Source organism: Symphalangus syndactylus, chromosome 1, assembly GCF_028878055.3.
Source record: "Symphalangus syndactylus isolate Jambi chromosome 1, NHGRI_mSymSyn1-v2.1_pri, whole genome shotgun sequence".
NCBI lineage: Eukaryota > Metazoa > Chordata > Mammalia > Primates > Hylobatidae > Symphalangus > Symphalangus syndactylus.
The window spans coordinates 63,740,001-63,761,210 of NC_072423.2; the positions used below are offsets into that span (position 1 = coordinate 63,740,001).

The 21,210-nt window shown below is 37.7% G+C and overlaps 1 protein-coding gene across 16 annotated transcripts in view; it reads right to left on the reverse strand.

The window, feature by feature from the left end:
- The window catches only part of RBBP8 (RB binding protein 8, endonuclease), a 96,636-nt gene that overhangs the window by 21,157 nt on the left and 54,269 nt on the right, over positions 1–21,210 (reverse strand). For 15 of the 16 annotated variants that reach the window (XM_055236345.2, XM_063615020.1, XM_055236337.1 and 12 more), the window contains exons 9-15: positions 17,225–17,322; positions 15,469–15,581; positions 12,884–13,775; positions 12,676–12,802; positions 9,795–9,883; positions 8,528–8,642; positions 4,523–4,666 (exon numbers count right to left, since the gene is read on the reverse strand). In XM_055236345.2, coding sequence (XP_055092320.1) covers positions 4,523–4,666; positions 8,528–8,642; positions 9,795–9,883; positions 12,676–12,802; positions 12,884–13,775; positions 15,469–15,581; positions 17,225–17,322 — 1,578 coding nt within the window. Of the gene's footprint in view, positions 1–4,522; positions 4,667–7,110; positions 7,245–8,527; positions 8,643–9,794; positions 9,884–12,675; positions 12,803–12,883; positions 13,776–15,468; positions 15,582–17,224; positions 17,323–21,210 lie in introns of those variants that run through there. The other variant, XM_055236359.2, reaches the window with a different exon arrangement.

Below are 21,210 nucleotides of genomic sequence, written 5' to 3' on the forward strand. Positions count from 1 at the left end.
TGCAACTATGTAACTACTTTTTTTTTTTTTGAGACTGTGTCTTGCTCTGTTGCCTAGGCTGGAGTCCAGTGGCACAATCTCTGCTCACTGCAAGCTCCACCTCCCGAGTTCACGCCATCCTCCTGCCTCAGCCTCCTGAGAAGCTGGGACTACAGGCGCCCGCCACCATGCCAGGCTAATCTTTTGTATTTTTAGTAGAGACACGGTTTCACCATGTTAGCCAGGATGGTCTCAATCTTCTGAGCTCATGATCCACTCGCCTTGGCCTCCCAAAGTGCTGGGATTACAGGCGTGAGCCACTACGCCCTGCCTCTGTAACTACTTTTTTCTTTCTTTTGCATCTGCATAATGAGGAGGGTGCTGTCTCATTTACCTCAAAATTACTAGACAGCTAAAAGTCATTATCTCAGAAAGTATTTTAGAGTTTAAAAGAAATACTCAGATGCCCACTATTATCACTTGACAAGAAACAACAACAAAAGACAGCTTTCAGTATTAATTTTGGCTGGGTGCGGAGGCTCACACCTGTAATCTCAGCACTTTGGGAGGCCGAAGTGGGTGGATCACCTGAGGTCAGGAGTTTGAGACCAGCCTGGCCAACATGGTGAAACCCTGTCTCTACTAAAAATACAAAAATTAGCTGGGCATGGTGGTGCATGCCTGTAATCCCAGCTACCTGGGAGGATGAGGCAGGAGAATCTCTTGAACCAGGGAGTTGGAGGTCGCAGTGAGCTGAGATTGTGACACTTCCACTCCAGCCTGGCAACAGAGCAAAACTCTGTCTCAAAAAAATAAAAAAAATTTACATATCATTATACATCTTTATACAGTGTGATACTCTGATATATGTACACAATGTGTAATGACCAAATTAGGGTAATTAGCATATCTGTCACCTCAAACATTTGTCATTTCTTTGTGTTGGGAACATTCAAAATCTGTGCTTTTAGCTATCTGAGAACATATAATATATTGTTGTTAATTATAGTCACCATATAGTGCTATTGAACTACAATTTATTCCTTCTATTTAGCTTTTTATTTTTCTTTGTTTTCTTGAGACAGAGTCTTGCTCTGTTGCCCAGGTTGGAGTGCAGTGGCATGATCTAGGCTCACTGCAACTTCCGCCTCCCAGGTTCAAGAGATTCTCCTGCCTCAGCCTCCCAAGTAGCTGGGACTACAGGCACACGCCACCATGCCTGGCTAATGTTTTGTATCTTTAGTAGAGATGGGGTTTCACCGTGTTAGCCAGGATGGTTTCGATCTCCTGACTTTGTGATCTGCCCGCCTCGGCCTCCCAAAGTGCTGGGATTACAGGTGTAAGCCACTGTGCCCAGCCCCCTTATTTATTTTTCTTAGAGATCAGGTGTTGCTATGTTGCCCAGGCTGGAATGCAGGGGCAATTCATAGGCACCGTACCACTACTGATCAGCATGCAAGTTTTGACCTGCTCCATTTTTGAGGTGGGCCAGTTCACTGCTCCTTAAGCAACTTAGTGGTCTCCTGCTTCTAAAAGGTCACCATATTGATGCTAAACTTAATATGCATCATACCTCAGAACTCCAATACAGCACTACTTCAAGAACTCCAAGGCTCAAGCTATCCTCCTGCCTCAGCCTCTTGTGTAGCTGGGACTATGGGTGCCTGCCACCTTGCTTGGCTAGCTATATTTTTATATCAATTAACCTACCTTTGGCTATCCCAGCCTTCCCCACCTCTAGTAACTGCTATTCTACTCTCTACTTCTATGAGATCAACTTTTTTAGATTCCAAATATGAATAAGAACATGTGGTACTTATATTTCTGTGCCTGGCATATTTCACTTAATATGATGTTCTCCAAGCTCATCGATGTTTGCACAAATGACAGAATTTTGTTCTTTTTAGTGGCTAAATAGTATTTTTGTGTGTGTATGTATATGTATTTTATACTTGAGTCTTTTTTATGACCATAAAGTAAATAATTTTAATTTATTAATATCTATCTATATATCATTTTCTTTATCTGTAAATAGTCACTTAGGCTGATTCCGTATCTTGGCTATTCTGAACAGTGCTGCAATAAACGTGAGTGCAGATATCTCTTTAACATACTGATTTCCTTTCCTTTGGATATACACCCAGTAGTGGGACTGCTGGGTCTATGATAGTCCCATTTTTAGTTTTTTTTTTTTTTTTTTTTTTTTTTTGAGACACAGTCTCGCGCTGTTGCCCAGGCTGGAGCACAGTGGCACGATCTTGCCTCACTGCAAGTTCCGCCTCCCAGGTTCATGCCATTCTCCTGCCTGAGCCTCCCGAGTAGCTGGGACTACAGGCACCCGCCACCACGCCTGGTTAATTCTTTTGTATTTTCAGTAGACAGGATTTCACCATGTTAGCCAGGATGGTCTCGATCTCCTGACCTTGTGATCTGCCCACCTTGGCCATTTTTAGTTTTTTGAGGAATCTTCATATTATTTTCTAAAATGGCTATACTAATTTACATTGTCACCAATCCTGTTGATTTTTACAATGCATCTTTAAGGTAAGTTATAACTAGGGAATAAACAGATTAAAGATTTTATCAGAAAATTGGTGACAGATTAAAAACTAGAGCTCAGAACTTGGGACCTGACTCCTAAGATGTCTAGACTCAAATAGCTAAACGCTAGCATCTATTCAAAGAATCAAAATTTACTGAGCATTGTGCTAAGTTCCAGACATATAACGTATAACAAGAGAGAGCAGGTCTCCTGTCTTCATGGAGTTTACATTACAGTGAGGAAAACAGACATTAAGCAAGCAGAGAGTTAAACATTAAGCAGGTAGACAGTTAAGGGTTATGTGAGAAAGCACATATAAGGTAGTAACTGGGTTGAGAAAATAAAATAAATACATAACAAATCCTAAATTATATGCCTGGGTGACTGAGAAAAATAAAAACGTCTGAAGATTATTTGGTTGGAAGTAAATGGAAATTGGCTCAGACATGTTATGTTTAAGCTGAAGAGACATAAAAGTATCTCACAGTACTCAGAAATGCAAGACTGGGATTCATCAGAGAAGTCAAACCTAGAGATGCAGATTTGGAATCATTTTCAGAGGTAGGGCTGACAAAAGTTGTGACAGAACACAAGTTGTGAGGAAGAAAGAGTCTTGGGGATATTCTGGGAAACAAGCTGTGACAAATAAAAGGAACAATGCAGCATCGTCAGAAAAGCTAAGTGAGAAGAAATTCTAGGATAGTCAGTGTCAAATGTAACTTAAAACAAGGAAAAGGAACAGAAATTAATAAGTACACCTTTGCAAAAAATAGTCTTTTTCTTCGAGGTGAAAGCTATTTGCAAAAGGTCCTTCTTGGGGGTAAAAAGGATACTGAACAGCTGTAAATTTTTATTTCAAAATTTACTTGATGGAGTTTTTGCCATGGACTAAGCAAGCAAAAGCCTACTGTCTTCTATCTTTGGTTTGGGTTTCATTCACTTTTGAGTTAAGGGCTGTTTGTTGTTTTAAAAACCTGATGGAAACATGAGCATAATCAAGATTGTGCCACAGTAGAAGGTATATTCATTTAAACCAGCATAAAACAATCTTTGCACAAGATTAAAAATGCAGACCAATTTAATAACAATGAGAAAAATGAGAGATTTAACAAAAATTACAATTTTCAATCCAGATTATCTACTTAGATTTTCAATTAGAGTATTCTTTTTCTGATTGCTATCCTACATTATAAAATTACTGCTTCTAATGAAAGAAATATTAAGACTAATACACATAGTTACATTCGGTATTTTGTCTGGTAAGATAAAGCATTCACAGCAGAAAACAGATCTGAATTTTCCTTTTCTGAATTTAATTAATTAATTATTTTTTTTTGAGACAGGGTCTCACTCTGTCGCCCAGGCTGAAGTACAGTGGGTGGTTCACTGACGCAACCACGACCTCCTGGGTGTTCAAGCGATCCTCTCGCCCCAGCCCCCAAGTAGCTGGGACTATAGGTACGTGTCACCATGCCGAGCTAATTTTTGTAGAAATGAGGTTTTGTCATATTGCCCAGGCTGGTCTTGAACTCCTGAGCTCAGGCAATCTGTCTGCCTTGGCCTTCCAAAGTGCTGGGATTACAGGTGTGAACCACTGTGCCTGGCTGGATCTGAATGTTCTACAAAACTTTCTCCTTCTACTCTATTACAATTAATTTAATAATTAATAGACATTTCTCAAAAATTTTATCAATTTTATGTGTATTTAGAAATAAATTTGTAATACCAAACTAATCTTAGTTTCTTAGTTCTAATAAATATTTTATAGCTATATAACACATTAACATAAGGAGAGGTTGAGTCAAAGGTACAGGAGAATGCTGAAAAGTTTTCTGGAACTCAGTGTAAAATTATCTCAAAATTATAAAAAACTGAAAAAATTTATACAAGAAATATGAAATTTTAATTGTTATGTCATCAAACCTTTGTTAATTAGCTTGGTAACTTAACTTACTAAATTCTGCAACTGAGAAGCCATAATTAAACAGAAAAAAATCTTACTGTGTGGTTTCTTTGTGGCAGCAGACAATTCCTCCTCTTCATCTGCTGCTTGGGAGAAACTGTCTGCCAAACAGGATTCATACTCTTCATGTGTTGTCCGATCAAACATATCTTCCAAGCTATCGTTCATTTTTCTTTCTTCATCTATGTAAAAGAGCATTGGCTTAGGGCAACAAGCAAGCTTTTGCTTAATATGTAGACCATTATGAACTGTAGTAACTACCACACAATAACAGAATGCAGTCCTTTAAAGACACTTCTTAAAACATGGTTGTTAAAATATGGATTATATATTGGGTACTGAGCTTAATAACTGTGTGATGTAATAATATGTGCAACAAATTCCCATGACACGTGGTTTATCTATGTAACAAACCTTCTTATGTACCCGCAAACCTAAAATAAAAATTTGATAGTTTAAAAAATGTTTTAAAAAAAAGAAAAAAAATGTGGATTACAGGCCTTACTTTGAAGAGTATTCTTTCAGTGAATAGATGTAATATAGGTAGTGAAAGGCTTGTAGACACATATGTAAAAGATAGTTCTAAGAATGTTACTTGCCAGCTGTCTTGTTAAGTGTTAAATTCAGTGAATATAAGTGAGTAACAAACTATAATGTATGTAATGAAGTGTTTAAAGACATGATTATTACAATGAGGGTTGCAGGCCTAGCTGTGAAGACTGTTCTTTTGGTGTGTAGATGTAATGCATGTAGTGAAGTGTTTGTGGACACATGCTAAACATGATTCTAAGAATATTAGTTACAAGCTGTAAGGCTGAGGGTTAATTCAGTTACTCTAAGTGAGTAACAAACTGTAATGTATGTAATGAAGTGCTTAAAGACACTTCTTAAATCATGATTCCTATAATGAGGTTTAATTCTTGTAATCTGTGTATGAGGTAAGAATAAACTCCCAACTCTGGGTAGTTACTGTACATTTACAAAGGCTTTATGTTATGGCTTTAAATGTCCTTTACTCATGCTTTTTTCTTTTGAGACGGAGTCTCACTCTGTCACCCGGGCTGGAGTGCAGTGATGCAATATTGGCTCACTGCAACCTTGCCTCCTGGGTTCAAGCAATCCTTCTGCCTCAGCCTCCCAAGTAGCTAGGATTACAGGTGTGTGCTACCATACCCAGCTAATTTTTGTATTTTTAGTAGAGACGGGGTTTCACCGTGTTGGCCAGGCTGGTCTCAAATTCCTGACCTCAAGTGATCTGCCCACCTAGGCCTCCCAAAATACTGGGATTACAGGTGCGAGTCACTGTGCTCGACCTCTCATGCTTACTTTTTGTAATGAAGTAGCAAAAAAGTATTTTCTTTCATCATCATTAAGCATCTGGTAGTTTAGTATTACTAGAAATTAGGAATTCAATGCCATATTTGACATGGAAAGTGATAAATTCATCTTCACAGATCTAACTACATTTCCCATTATATAATCACATTTAAAAAACACCAGAGTTTAAATCCAGTTGGCTAACAAATAGGACAGAAAAGAGTCCTGCTAAGATCATTCGATATAAGTACCACCTCTCCCAACCCACAGCACTCTCTCACTCTTACCTTGCTTTAGCTTTCTCCTGGACTTACTATCATCTATTATATATAGGATTGCTTATTTCTCTCATTAGAATGTAAGTTCCATAAGGTAAGTACTTTTGTTCTGTTTATTCATTATCTTTAGTTCCTAAAATACTTCCTACTACAAAATTTTTGCTTGATATTTATTGATAATTAAACATTTATTCTTCATGCTGAAGGTCAAATATGTAAGTAAAATACAACTTCTATGCACCAGGTATTGTGCTAGGCATCCTCAGAACATTCTGTGTGTGCTGTTTGTAAAGCAAAATGTTAAATTGCTGATTTATTTTTGTTTGATTTGTGATTGCGAAATACCTGAAGACAGAGAGTATATCCTTGTTGATCTTTCTGTCACAGCACCTAGTAAGTCTAACAGAGTAGGTGTGTGAAAATTTTCTGAATTGAAATACTGGCAGTAATATGGAATTTTTATTGGTATATTTCATTTTAAACCAATTCTAAGTGTTGGAAAAGTTTTACCTTATGGGGTAGATTTTTTTTTTTTTTTTAAATATAACCTCACTAATGTCTCCTATTCCATGTGCTATTCTTACAACATGATGTCAACACTCCTCCCACTGAGTGTCACTGAGGGCCTGTTCATTTCGCTTTACGCCTGTGCAGATCTTTGTGACACTATGTTACCTCTGAGGTAATAAAAATGTCACCTGCTTCTGCTTTGTTCTGTTGGGGTGCCGACTCTGGGAACTTATCCTCCATGTGAAGAGGAAGCTCAAATGAGCCTACGTGAGTAAGCCCTGAGAGTGAATGAGGAGATGCCGCGTCACTCTCCAGCTGCCCAGCCCTCTGCTGTTTCAGTTCCAGCCACCATCTGCCTACCACTGCATGAGACCCTGAAACAGAACTGACCAGCCAAGCCTTTCCTGAATTCCTGAGCCACGGAAACTATGAAGATAAGAAAATGCTATTGTTTGAATCCTGAGTTATTTAAGTGATTCATTCATTATGTAGCAATAGTATCCATGCACTTTATTAGCCAAAATTATCTCTATAATTTCCCCTCATTAGTCCAAGTGCTAATTTCTCTTTCACATGATACTTGTGTCAAATAAATTTGAGAAACTATTGTCTTCTGAATAGATTTACAGTGGTCATACTTCAGATTTTCTCTTTTCTACAAAAGTGAGAAAAACATGATCAGAGGCTAGTACCAGGAACAAAATAATCTTAAAAGCAAAGTATCCTCTTAAGAAGAGTTATTTAGTGTCATACAAGCCATAAAATGGCAATAAACTACTGTGATGGTCTTTTAATAGGTATTGGTTTCTCTACCTAGGCAACCATCTGCTTCATCATATGGTTTGTTATTTGTCATTGAAGAACAAATAAGGCAAAGACTACTAAAGTTTTCTTTCATTTACTGCATTTAAGGCAGCAATAGACAAGTTGATTCAAAAGAAGCCAGGGCAAGACTATTTTATTTTTTGCTCTGAGCAGGTAGACTATAGAAAATTCAGCAGAAGATAAGGAATGCACACCCAGCCTCAATGTATTTGGCTTCTAACAAATGATCACTGGGGAATGTCTCTGCTTTTAGCACTGCTTCCCCATGTGGCAGGCCCTCACTCTTCAATATATAAGGATGATAAATGACAACTGTTTCTAGTCTAGCTGTTCTCATGTCATGTGCCTCTACAGTTAGGAATGTTGCTAAGGTAGTGCTAACCAGAATCCTCCTATTGTTCTCATCTCTTCCGGAAAATCAAGACTTTGGGTGAAGAATTAATAGTTTCTCACTACAAAGGGCTGTAGACCACTAATTTGGCCAAATTGCCTTATCAGCAGAGGTGGAATACAGCAGATTAACTCAGCATATACACTATCATTCTGAATGTTAACCTGTAAAACTATACTAACACTTCTCAGTAGATTTCTCCTTTCTCTCCTTATCAAATTGCTTTAGAAAACGTTAATTCTAACACAGGACTCAAGACTTCCTGTTATACCACTTATAAAAAATTGTCTACACCAGGGATCAGCAAACTTTTTTTTAAAGGGTCAGAAAATAACTATTTTAGACTTGTAGGGTTATAAGGTCTCTGCATCAACTACTCAACTCTGCAGCTATATGGAACAAACAGCGATGGACAATACATAAAGAAATGAATAAGGCTGTGCTCTGGTAGAACTTTATTCACAAAACTGGTAGCTGGCTGTCATTTGCAAATCCCTGGAAGCCATATGAATCTTTTCTGAAATGAAATTATTTTGGTTAAAGACTTTTTTTTTCCTGACGCACTGAAACTGAGCTTTCCTAAGAGGAACATAAAGTTAACAGAGCAGGAAAAAACCTGGTTTATGGTGAAGAGGTCACTTGAGCTAATCAGTGCAATGGTACAACTACAAACTTCACACAATGTTATTAAAAAAAAATAACAAAACAAAAACAAATCTTACTTGAACTTTTTTCTCCCTTCTGCTCTTGCTTCTTCATTTTTAAGAGAATGGTTTCACTAACCAGCGTACAGTCCATGTCCACTGTCTCTCCTCCTAATTTTGACTGACTGCCATCCTGAATAAATATTTTAAAAATCAAAAATTTTAACAATTATTCCTTTATGGTCTTATATTTAATTTTTACAAAACATTTTGGTAAAATACACATAACATACATTTTACCACTTTTAAGCATTAAGCTATATTTACTTTTATACTTTACGAACAGGTAAGGATTTAGGTTTTACTGCTTATAAAACATTTTAGCTTCAATATAATCAAGCCTAGGAAAAGACGGACTGCTGCCAAGGAAAGGGAGAATTATTTACTACTAAACACCCTTGAACTTTTCCTGCCTTTCTTTTCCAATTTGCCTCATAGTAATGAACATCAGTGTACACTAAGAACACTTTCAAAAATTAAATTTAATTTCTTGATTGGCATATATTACTCAGCGAATGTTAAATATTTTGTTATTAATATGCTACCAAATGAAAGGGAACTTGTGAAACTACACAGAAGCTAAATACAAGACAAAAAACTATTTCCACTATGAATTTTAATTTTTAAAAATAGTCAACTTGGAAAATAAATTGTATATTATTTTAAAGCTAATGAAGACATGATGAATTATTTTAATGAAAGATCAAATTATATAAGATATGCAGCATTTTGCATTATTTTTATTTATGAGACAGGGTCTTGCTCTGGTTGCCTAGGCTGGATGTGCAGTGGTGTGATCATACCTCACTGCAGCCTCGAATTCTTGGGTTCAAGGTATCCTCCCAACCTCAGCCTCCCAAGTAGCTAGGACTACAGGTATGCACTACCATGCCCAGCTAACTTTAAAATTTCCTGTAGAGACAGGGCCTTGCTATGTTGCCCAGGCTGGTCTCGAATTCCTGGCTTCAAGTGATTCTCTCTCTTCGACCTCCCAGACTGTTGGGATTACAGGCATGAGCCGCTGCGCCTGCCCACTGCATTCTTTTAAAAACTATATTAATATTTTTCAGCAAAGGCCTTTAAAGTCAGAAAGTATTACCCTTTAAAAAATACCATAAAGTTAGAAGAATAAGCATTTTTATTTCTTAATTTTCTGCATAAATACATGTAGGTTTTAAGAGGTATCTGATTATCTTAAGGTGATACAGTGAGTCACGAGAGGAGGTTGACTAACAACTCATTATAATAAGAGTCAAATGAGTTTTGGTTTTACTTTTTAACTTACCTTTGTATCTATTACAGTAACATCCATTTTATACTGAGAAAGGTCTGCTCCCGGATCTATACTCCACTGGATATTTTCAAAGGATACATCTTAGGTAAAGGGAAACAGCATGCAATTAAAAAACTGATTTCAAAAATTCTCATCACTTTAAAATATTATGGGACCCTTGAATAGAAAACTTTTGCAAATCATATATCTGGTAAAGGACTTATATTTAAGATATATAAAGAACTCTCACAGCTCAATAATAAAAAGACAAATATCCCAACTAAAGATGGGCAAAGGATCTAAATAGACAGTTCTCCAAGGAAGATATACAAATCGCCGATAAACATGAAAGGATGCTCAACATCATTAGCCATCAAGGAAATGCAAACCAAAACCACGAGATGACAAAAATCAAAAAGCTGTAACAAGTGCTAGCGAGGATGTGGAGATACTGGAACCCTCACATACTGCTGGTGGGAATGTGAAATGGTGTAGCTGCTTTGGAAAACAGGCAGTCTTTCAAAAGGTAAAATGTAGAATTGGCATATGGTCCAACAATTCCACTCCTAGGTATAATCCAAGAAAAATGAAAACATACATCCACACAAAAACCTGTACACAAATGTTCATAGCAGCATTGTTCATAATAGCAAAAAAGTGACAACTTAAATGTCAGCCAATAAACGCCTAAAATATGGTATACTTATACAATAAAAAATTATTCAATAAAAAGAAATAAATATTGATATATGCTGTAACACAGATAACTGAAAACATTATGCCAAGTGAAAGAAGTAACAACAGATCATATATTAAATGATTCCATTTATATGAAAACTCCAGAACAGGCAAATCTACAAAGAGAGAAAGTAGATTCATGGTGCCTAGGACTGAGGAGGGAATATGGGGAAGGAAAGTGATGAAAATGTTCTAAACCTAGACTACAGTGATGGTTGCACAACTCTGTGGGTATACCAAACCACTGAATTGAACATTTTAATGGGTGATTTTTATGGTATGTGATTTATATTTCAATTAAAATTTTTTTAAATTAAAAACTATAACACTGGTGGGGTTTTCAATATATGTAGATATAATACACAGGAAATACATAAAGTGTAGTTACAGAACATGAAATAGTACATTAACTTCAAGTAGATTGTAAAAGGCTAAGTAGGTATACTGTAATCCCTAGAGCAACCATGAAAAAAATAAAAACAAAAAGCTCAAAAAAAAATCATGAATGATAGTGAAAAAAATGTTTTCATATAGAGACGAAAACACTCACTGGAAAAACAACTAATGACTGTGCTTCAAGAAAAAGGGAAAATAAACCCAGAATAAAGAAATAACTTGCCAATGAAGAATACAAGAAAAAATACTGCACTTGAACTATAGAAATGTTTGGTGGCTGAAAAAAAAAATTACTTTTTTTAAGATAGCAGGCTGGGCATGGGTGGTTCACACCTGTAATCCCAGCACTTTGGGAGGCCAAGGCAGGCAGATGGCTTGAGTCCAGTAGTTCAAGACCAACCTGGGCAACATGGCGAAACCCAGTCTCTTCAAAAAATAAAAAAATCAGCTGGGTGTGGTGGTGCATGCTTGTAGTCCCAGCTATCCAGGGGGCTGAGATGGGAGGATCCACCTGAGCCTGGGAGGTCAAGGCTGCAAGTGAGCCATGATCATGCCACTGCACTCCAGTCTGGGTGACAGAGTGAGACCCTGTCTCAAATAATAATAATAATAATAATAATAATAATAATAATAATAATAAAAGATAGCAAAATTATGAAAAGATGCCTATATATCTTAAGGCAAACAATTTTTTTTCTTTTTTTTTTTTTTTTCTTTTTGAGACGGAGTCTCGCTCTGTCACCCAGGCTGGAGTGCGGTGCAGGGGCACGATCTCGGCTCACTGCAAGCTCCACCTTCCAGGTTCACGCCATTCTCCTGCCTCAGCCTCCCGAATAGCTGGGACTACAGGTGCCTGCCACTATGCCTGGCTTATTTTTTGTGTTTTTAGTAGAGATGGGGTTTCACCACGTTAGCCAGGATGGTCTCGATCTCCTGACCTCGTGATCTGCCCGCCACGGCCTCCCAAAGTGCTGGGATTACAGGCGTGAGCCACCGTCCCGGGCCAACAATGTTTTTAAAGGAGTTTAAAAACGTGTGTAAGTGGCCAGGCGCAGTGACTCATGCCTGTAATCCCAGCACTTTGGGAGGCTGAGGCCGGCGGATCACGAGGTCAGGAGATCAAGACCATCCTGGCTAACACGGTGAAACCCCATCTCTACTAAAAATACACAAAAAAAAATTAGCCGGGCATGGTGGGCGCCTGTAGTCTCAGCTGCTTGGGAGGCTGAGGCAGGAGAATGGTGTGAACCCAGGAGGCGGAGCTTGCGGTAAGCCAAGATTGTGCCACTGCACTCCAGCCTGGGAGACAGAGCAAGACTCTGTTTCAAAAAAAAAAAAAAAAAGTATACAAGTATATACATGAATATGTTTACAGATACACATGTAAATGCAAAGAAAAACGACAAATGTCCTATGGGGTGAAGAACAAAGTTTAGATAATGAACGTTCTAACTTTTATTTTTAAAAATTCTGTATAGTTTAAACTTGTTAAAGCTTTTGTAAAGAAAATAAACTATATAAAATAAATCTACAAAATCATATATAAAAGTAGGTATTAAAAGATCTCAATTCATTTTTTTCAAAAAGCATAAGAACAGAAAAATCACCGGTAAAATGTGAGAATCGTCCTATGAATACAGACACCTGAAGGAAGAAATAAGTTTTTTTCCAAAACAATTCAATCTATTTAAAAAAGTAAATAATGACATTCAATTTAAAGTCATTAAAAAAGTGGAGATCCTGTTTACGGTGTACACACCTTGGTTGTTTTGTAGAGACTTTATTTTACCAGTTCTACATGGATTTAACTGAAGAACTGATGCAAGTTCACATCCTCCATGGACTGACCTGGTTTTTATTTTTATTGGCTCATGAGAACCAGCACCCTAAAACAGAAATAATTGTTAGCTCTAAATGAAATCACAAGCAACCATTTTAGCCAAAATCCTTGAACATTTAACACAAACCTTTATGTCATCTAAAACATTCTCAGTCTCCAAACTTTCACGTGGACGTAGAGGAATTTTAAAGACAGCATTTTCTTCTTTTATCTGTAATGACGATTTATTGTCTGGAGAGCATTTACTCAAGGGCTGAAGGGTGATGCATTCCTGTAAACAGGGCTCCCCTGGGGAATCTTTGGGCAACGTGCAGTTGTCATCTGAGGCCTTACGGCTTGAGGAAAAGCCCTTTGGAATGGTCTTCAAAGCCTCATAAAGAGTCACTTGCCTAAATCTGTTTTTAGAAGTCTCACTTCCTTGACTTTTCTCTTGACGCTGAATAGCTGAAAATCGATCAGACAGATCCAGAGGTTTATCCATCACACAGTCTCCATTCATGGAAAACTGATTATCCATTGGAAAAGGGAAAGCATTTTCTTTATCAAAAGAAGCTTGAGGGCAGCTTACTTCATGTTCACTTTCTTCCTCAGTTTTCTTCCTTTTGGATGTTCGGCCTCCCAGTGATTTCAGGGGCTCCAAATGTTTATCAGTGTTAGAATCTTTAACGTACTCAGTCCTATTCTGTTCACCTAGGGATTCACTTATATTTTTATTTATAAGTATCTGTTTATTAGATGACTGGATAATGATCTTGTTCACTTCAGACCCAAGACTATGATGTGTGAAAGGGGCACTATCTTCAGATTTTGATCTAGTTTTTTCTAATCTAGATATAGAAGTGTTGGTAAAAGGGAGTGTTTTCAGATGTTTTTTTTTCCCAGGCTGTAAAAGAGAAGGGGACAAACTTGTATTCAAATCTAAACCACTTTTGATACTAGAGGTAGCTCCAAATACAGGAGATGACACTCGGGTAGATAATTCTTCTTGAGGAAGAGTCTTTGAAGTAGAATCTGAAAATCTAAATAAAGAGTGATAACAATTCTTTAATACAGAATTAATAGTAAGGTCTTATCTACCTCTTAGAAGCAAATGATTAACCAAAATTTAAGACAAGGTACAGCTTTTGGCTTCTCTTCATTTAGATGACAAAAGAGAAGGGGAAAAGCAGAGGAAAATGACATAGGAAGTATTTCTCAATACCATAATATTCATATTTAAAAAATTTTTCTTAAGTACTTTAAATAACTTTATTATACAAAAAATCATCTTTTGCCAGGCGCGGTGGCTCATGCCTGTAATCCCAGCAGTTTGGGAGGCCGAGGTGGGCAGATCACTTGAGGCCAGAAGTTCGAGGTCAACCTGGCTAACATGGTGAAACCCCGTCTCTACTAAAAATACAAAAATTAGCTGGGTGTGGTGGCACACACCAGTAATCCCAGCTACTTTGGTGGCTAAGGCACAAGAATCACTTGAACCTGGGAGGTGGAGGTTGCAGTGAGCCAAGCCTGGGTGACAGAGTGAGACTGTCTCAAGAAACAAACAAAAATCATATTTTAATAAATTCCACTGAGAACCTAAGTTCTTTTGTTATGACATTTGATCATGAGTAACTCCAAGAAACAAAATTCTTACACTACAGAATTGAACATAAATTAAGATTCAGCCTGTCTCTAGCAGAGGAAATATGCGTAGAAAGAGCAGTAAGTTTAAGTTTGAAGATGTGGGCTGGGTAAGATCTCTGGCTCCACCACTTAATAGCTATGTGGCCTTAAACAAGACATTTAACCTTTTTGGAGCTGCATTTTTGTAATCTGTAAAATAAACCAAAAATGAGGGTGACAAAATCTACTTTAATCAGTTACTAAGATGACAGACTGTAATATACATATATAGATAGATATCTATATATCTAAAAACCGAAAGCTCTTTTAAAAAGCAAAATGCTACATAAATACAGGTACAGTGGCCCTCCTTATCTGTGGGTTCTGCATCTGTAGATTCAACCATGCGGCTAGAAAATAATTTGGGTAAAAAATCCAAATTTCACAACATTCCAAAAGGTAAAACTTGAATTTTCCATGTGCCAAATACTATGTTGAATCTTTGCAAATGGACTGATATGTAGGCATTGTATTAGGTATTATAAATAATCTGGAAATTACATAAAATATACAAGAGGATATGCACAGGTTATATGCAATAATGATGGCCATTTTATGTAACAGACTTGAGCATCTTTGGATTTTGGTACCCACGGGGGAGGGGGTCCTATAACTAATCCCCCACTGATATTATGGAATGGCTGTATTATTAGTTAATAGATATTCTGAAATTAGTAAAAATGAGATGCAACACAATCTTGGAAGCTCATCCAAGCTTCTAGATGCATTTTGTAGCACATCCAGTTTTTGGAAATATAAACCCCGAAGGGATGACTGGCTCTTTAAAGGAGCAGAGTGACAAGTACTGGGAACAAGTACTGCTTGACAGAAACAGAGAAAGTAGCTAAAAATGATATCCGCCTTTCTACTGTAATGCAAAAAAGCTCTCAATTGGTCAGAAACTAGGGAGACAATTTTTAAAGTAAAAATTTATATAACCACAATAACAAACTATATGTTGAAGGAGAGAAATGGCTTAATTATATGGAATTCATTGTAATGGGATCTCACCAATAGCTTATAAGTTTTCACCAACGTGCCCTTAATTACCTTAAACTATCTTCAGTATTTCTTGTAGATTCCTTAAAAGGCTGTTTCTTGTGATCTCCTTCCAGACAGTGGTAGAGCTCATCACCAAGGGGGCTCATGGGACCTTGAGTTTCCTTCAAGAGTAAAATACGAAGCACACCCATGTAATGGGATTTGTTCATTCTTAAAAAGGGATGAAGTACCGATATACGTTATGATGTAGATGAACCTCAAAAATATACTAAGAAGCCAGACAAAGGCCACATAATGTATTATTCCATTTATATGAAATATTCAGAATAGGTAAATCTCTAGGGACAGAAAGCAGATTGGAAGTTGCCAGAGGATGCAAGTGGGAGGTGGAAGAATGAGGGGAGGAGAATGGGGATACATGATTAATGGGTATGAGGTTTTCTTTGAAGGTGATAAAGATGCTTTGGAACTGGATAGAAGTGATAGTTGCGTAATATTGTGAATGTACTAAATATCACTGAGTTGTACACTTCGAAATGATTAATTTTGTTATGTTAATTTCACCACAATGAAAAATATGAAGCACATTTTAAGTTTAAAGAGAAAAGCCTCAATGTCTTACACAAGTATATTCTACTACTTGCATATGAAAGAAACTCCAACTCCAAAAAACAACATTAAGATGTGGGGAAGGGAATAGAGATAATTATTCATACTGACAGGAGATGAATTTAAAATAATCCTTTAGAGAACAGTGCTTCTCAATCTTTAACACGCATACAAGTCAACTGTAGATCTTGTTAAAATCCAAGTTCAGTAGGTCTGAGATTCTGCATCTCTACCAAACTTCAAAACTGATGCAGATGCTGTTGGCCCACGGATCACACGTTAAGCAGGAAGTCATTAGATTTCAGCTCCCTTAATCTATTTGGTGTCTAAGCTATGACTTGCCAGGTTTATGGGTAGGAGGGAATTAGAAACTATTAAAACACATTCAAAGTTCAAAGGTTAAAAACTACCTATTATCATTTAAGAATGAATTTAAAACTAGAAAGGACAAAAAAAATCCATATGTAATGAAAAACTATTTCAATTTTTAGAAATTCAACAGCAAGATAACTTAATAAGAGTACAGCTGGACATGGTGACTCACACCTGTAATCTCAACACTTTGAGAGGCTGAAGCAGGAGGATCTCTTGAGGCCAAGTGTTTGAGATCAGTCTGGGCAACACAGCTGAGACCCCCATCTCTACAAAAAAAATTAGTTAGGCATGGTGGTATATGTCTGTAGTCCCAGCCATTTGGGAGGCTGAGATGGGAGGATCACTTGAGGCCAGAAGTTCGAAGCTATAGGGCCCTATGACTGTGTCTGTGAATAGCCACTGCACTCCAGCCTGGGCAACACAGTGAGACCCTATCTCTAAAAAATAAAACAATAATTCTGAAATCAACCTAAAGGTTTAGGTCTTCTCTTAGATGAGGGCAGGGAGCGGGCATGAGAGAAGGGGAAGGGAAGAAAGTTGACAAAATCTCTATGCCATAATTACTCCCCTAAATTTTGACTCAACCTGTATCTCAAGAATTCTAGATTCTAGATTTCTGAGACTGCTGGGCTGGACAACAGAAATAGGACTTTCTAACAATGTAAGTTTTGTTTCAGGCCTTTACCCAAGATCTTTAGATAAAATAATTCTCTTGCTTAATTCTCTAAGAACTGACTTCTTTTTAGGTTTTAATTAATTAATTTTATGTCTTTTTACATAAAATTAATTCACGTTATTGCCAAACTAAACAATTACTTACAGATTCTTCCTGAACACCAAGTCCAAGTGTTTCAGCAACAACTGTAGCTAAATTAAAAGATGACTTCTCAGGGGTATAGCTGCTTGTTCCATGTGTTTCTAAGAATAAATAATAAACCATTTTAATAAATAATAAAGCCAATTTTACAAAACTGTAGAAGCTAGACATATTAAAATGACAAAAGAGGAAGGAAAAGGCTCACACTTCATGGGATGGCACTAGACACATTTTAAAATTCTGTGCAAAAAGTCCAAAATACCTACCACAAATGGCAATAAGTTGCAGGTCTATGCGTGCTAAAATTTTTCAAGTAAATTTTATGTTTTTCCTAAATGAACTGAATGCAATAGGTAGATAATTTTTCTTATTGCCACTAGAGAAAAAAATCTTAAAATGGATTTACAGTGGAATTACTGTGACTTATGTTACAGCATGAATATCAAACTATATTTACAGTATCTTTCATGAAAACATACTTTGTAGGAGAGGTTGTCAGCACTGCATGTTTCAGGTTAAGCTAACACATATTCATAAATCACCTATGTTCTAGTATTTTATAAAGGTTAACTCAAATATTTATGGAGCACTCATTATGTTCCAGGTATTGTGCTAAGCACTAGATGAAAAAAGAAAGTTCTTGTTCTCAAGGAGCTTATACAGTTGAAAGGTAATAAGAGAACTGCAACAGAATGTGATAAACATTATAATAAAGGTACATAAAAGGGGTGATTTAAACACAGAATAAGGACTCCTAAATCTCTTTTGGGAAATTAAGGAAAGTTACAAGTGATGCCTAAGCTGACTCGAGAGAAGGAAGAATATGGCAAGTTAACTGGACTGGGGACAGAAAATAGAATTCTAGGTATAATTAAGAGTCTAGATATGTGAAACAAAATTGCTTGTTCGGGGAACTACTCGTGGTTTGACTGCTAGAAGTCAAACTGCAGAAGATGGGGGTAGGACATGAACCCAGTTAGGTTGGTTAGGGGTCAGATTATGCTAAGGAGTTTCAAATTTATCCTGTAGACAATGAAGAGATATCTAAGAGTTTTAAATAAAACAAATGCAGTGTGTGGGCTGAAAAGGTATTAGTGGCTGTGACACACTCATTAGGCAAGAAGCAATCACTAATAGGCAAGAGGACTAATTAGATTACTAGAACATGTTGTCTTGATGAGAGATGCTAGTAGCCTAAACTAGTATAATGGGGCACAGAAGAATATGTAAAACAGATATGTAGGAGGTGGAATCAGTAAGATTTAGAGGCTGTTTAGCAAAAACAGATGAAGCAGAAATCTAGGATGACTCAAAGAGGCATGTATAGTGTCATTCACTGAGATTGCAAATGCAAGGATAAAGAGTTGGTTTGACAGGTTAAGTGTCAACTGTAGACATGCTGAAGTTGAAGGATATCCCTGTAGAGGTATCCAACAGAAGGTGGATACATTGACTGGGCATCCAGGAAAAAAGTTGGACAGAGATACAGGTTTGGGATTTATTAGTGTATGAGTCAGAGAAGACTATTGACTATAGGTGACATGCCTCCAGGAAGAGATAGAAAGTGAAGCTGGGTACAGTGGTTCACGCCTGTAATCCCAACACTTTGGCAGGCCGAAGCAGGTGGATCACTTGAGCCTAGGAGAGCGAGACCAGCCTTGGCAACATGGTGAAACACTGTTCTACAAAAATACAAATATCAGCCAGACATGGTGATGTGTGTTTGTAGTCTCAGCTACTTGAGGGGCTGAGGTGGGAGGATCACTTGAGCCTGGGTGGTCGAGGCTGCAGTGAGTTGTGTTTGTGCCACTGCACTCCAGCCTGGGTGACAGGGAGAGACCCTGTCTCAATAAATAAATAAATAAATAAATAAATAGATAAATAAATAAATAAATAGAGAGAACAGGCACAGTACCATATATTTTGGAGAACAGCAACACTGATGACGTTTACAGTCAGAATCAGTTCCAGTGTAAGGAGTAAGAAAGGGTTTGTGAATGCATTCTCCTCTCTTCAATCCCTGTAAGTCTCCCTCCCTCCCTTCCCCTGTACCCCACTCCTCTAGCACTTTTCTCTCTCCTCCCTTCCTCCTTCCCTCCCCCTTCCCTCTCTCTTGCTCTCTCTTCCTCTCTTGCAGGTGGGGGTTAGGGAGTAGAATCCATGCTACAGTGAGTTGGAGTGAATGGGAATTAGGAAAGTAGAGACATTGAGTACAGACTATTAATACTTTTTCACCTCTGAAGAGAAGCTTAGCTAAAGGTGGAGATTATTAAAAGGGGGGTTATTTTTTAAAGATGGAAGATAACATATATGTGTATATATTTAAGAATAAGCCAGCAAAGAAGCTGCAGATACTGTATAAGGAAGATAGGACAAATAATGGAGCAAAGACCTGGCAGCAGCAGAGGAGAATTGGTTCTAGAGAGCTGAGAAGCAAGGATCTGCCACACTCCGTGTTGTATCCCTAGCACCCTTTGCTGGACCCTGAGCCTCCATGCACATGCACACATACTCATGGACAGACAAACAGACACACGTTAATATAAAATGATTTGTAGCTTTCAGAATGTAACTTTTACACTATTATAAAATGAATAAGTGACTAACCTTGACCAACCCTCCCAACTGGGCTCTGGATCTCATCTCTCCTCTGACCTTTTTAAGGATGTAGCAATTGTTCCCTCTTTCTCCAGAATTACTAATTTTCTCCTCTTTACTTGATCATCCTATCAACATAAATAAATGCTGATCATGCTATAATATTCCATCTTGAAAAAATCCTCCCTCGACCAATGTTCTTCTTTAGCCACTGTCCTGTTCTCTCCTCCTCTTTACTGTAAAATGTCTGGGAGTACTTGTTTGTGTGTGCTCTTTCCACTTTCTCTGTCCTTAGTTTCCTTTGAACATGAGACATATCTCAGATGGTCACCATTACACCTTAACAATTTTTATCATGTTACTAGTTTAACATTCAATGATCTCTATGTAACCAAATCCCATGGTCAATTCTAAGAAGTCTTCATCTTACTTGACTTATTAGCATTGTTAAACACAGTTGATCACCCCTTCGTCCTCTCTCCACTTGGCTTAAAGGATATGATTTTTAGTTTTCCTATCTCATTGGCAGCTCCTTCTCTGTTTTGTTGGTTCCTACTCATTTTCACAACCTCAACAGCTACAATATTTTCTCTAAGGGGGTGAAAAATGGTTCGGGGCAGGGGGGAGCAAAAAAAACCTTACTACGTATAAAGCACAGACATACGTGCATACACACATCACCTAAACAGATATACAGTAGGTCTGCAGTAATAAAATTCCAGCAGGGAAGGGATTGCGGGGAGGGGGGAAATGTCTAAAAATGCTGGGGTGGGGGTTCTTCAACAAAAGAAAAGTTGAAAATCATGGCTTTACATAATGAAGTTCCCCAAGGCTCAACACTTGGACTTCTTCTCATCCCCATCTATTATCACTTGCTTGGTAATCTCATCTAGTTTCATGGCTTAGATGCCATCTACATGCTGATGACTTCCATATGTGTCTCCATCCTCAACTTCTCTAAATTCTAACTCACATCTACTCATGAATCCAAACTGTACTTGAATGTTGAGTTTGCATTTCAAATAGAATATTCCTGAAACCAAACTTCTAATTTCTACCCACCCCCACCCCAACCTATACACCTGTGGCTCCCAGTCTCTTCCATCTCAGTAAATGGTAACTCTATTTTTCCTGTTGTCCAAACCAATCTCCCCTTTACTCACTCTGCTCCAGCCACACAGGGTTCCTTAATGTTCCTCAAACAAACCAAATGGCATCTTCACTGCAAGGCCTCTGGGCTTGCTAATCTCTCTGCGTGGGTGCCCTTCTCCCAGATAGCCACGTGACTCACTTCCCTCCCTCAGTCCCTATGCAAACGTCACTTTACAAGTGAGGCTTTCTAATATCCCTTCTTACCTTGCTTTACTTTTCGTCAGAGCACTTGCTTCTAT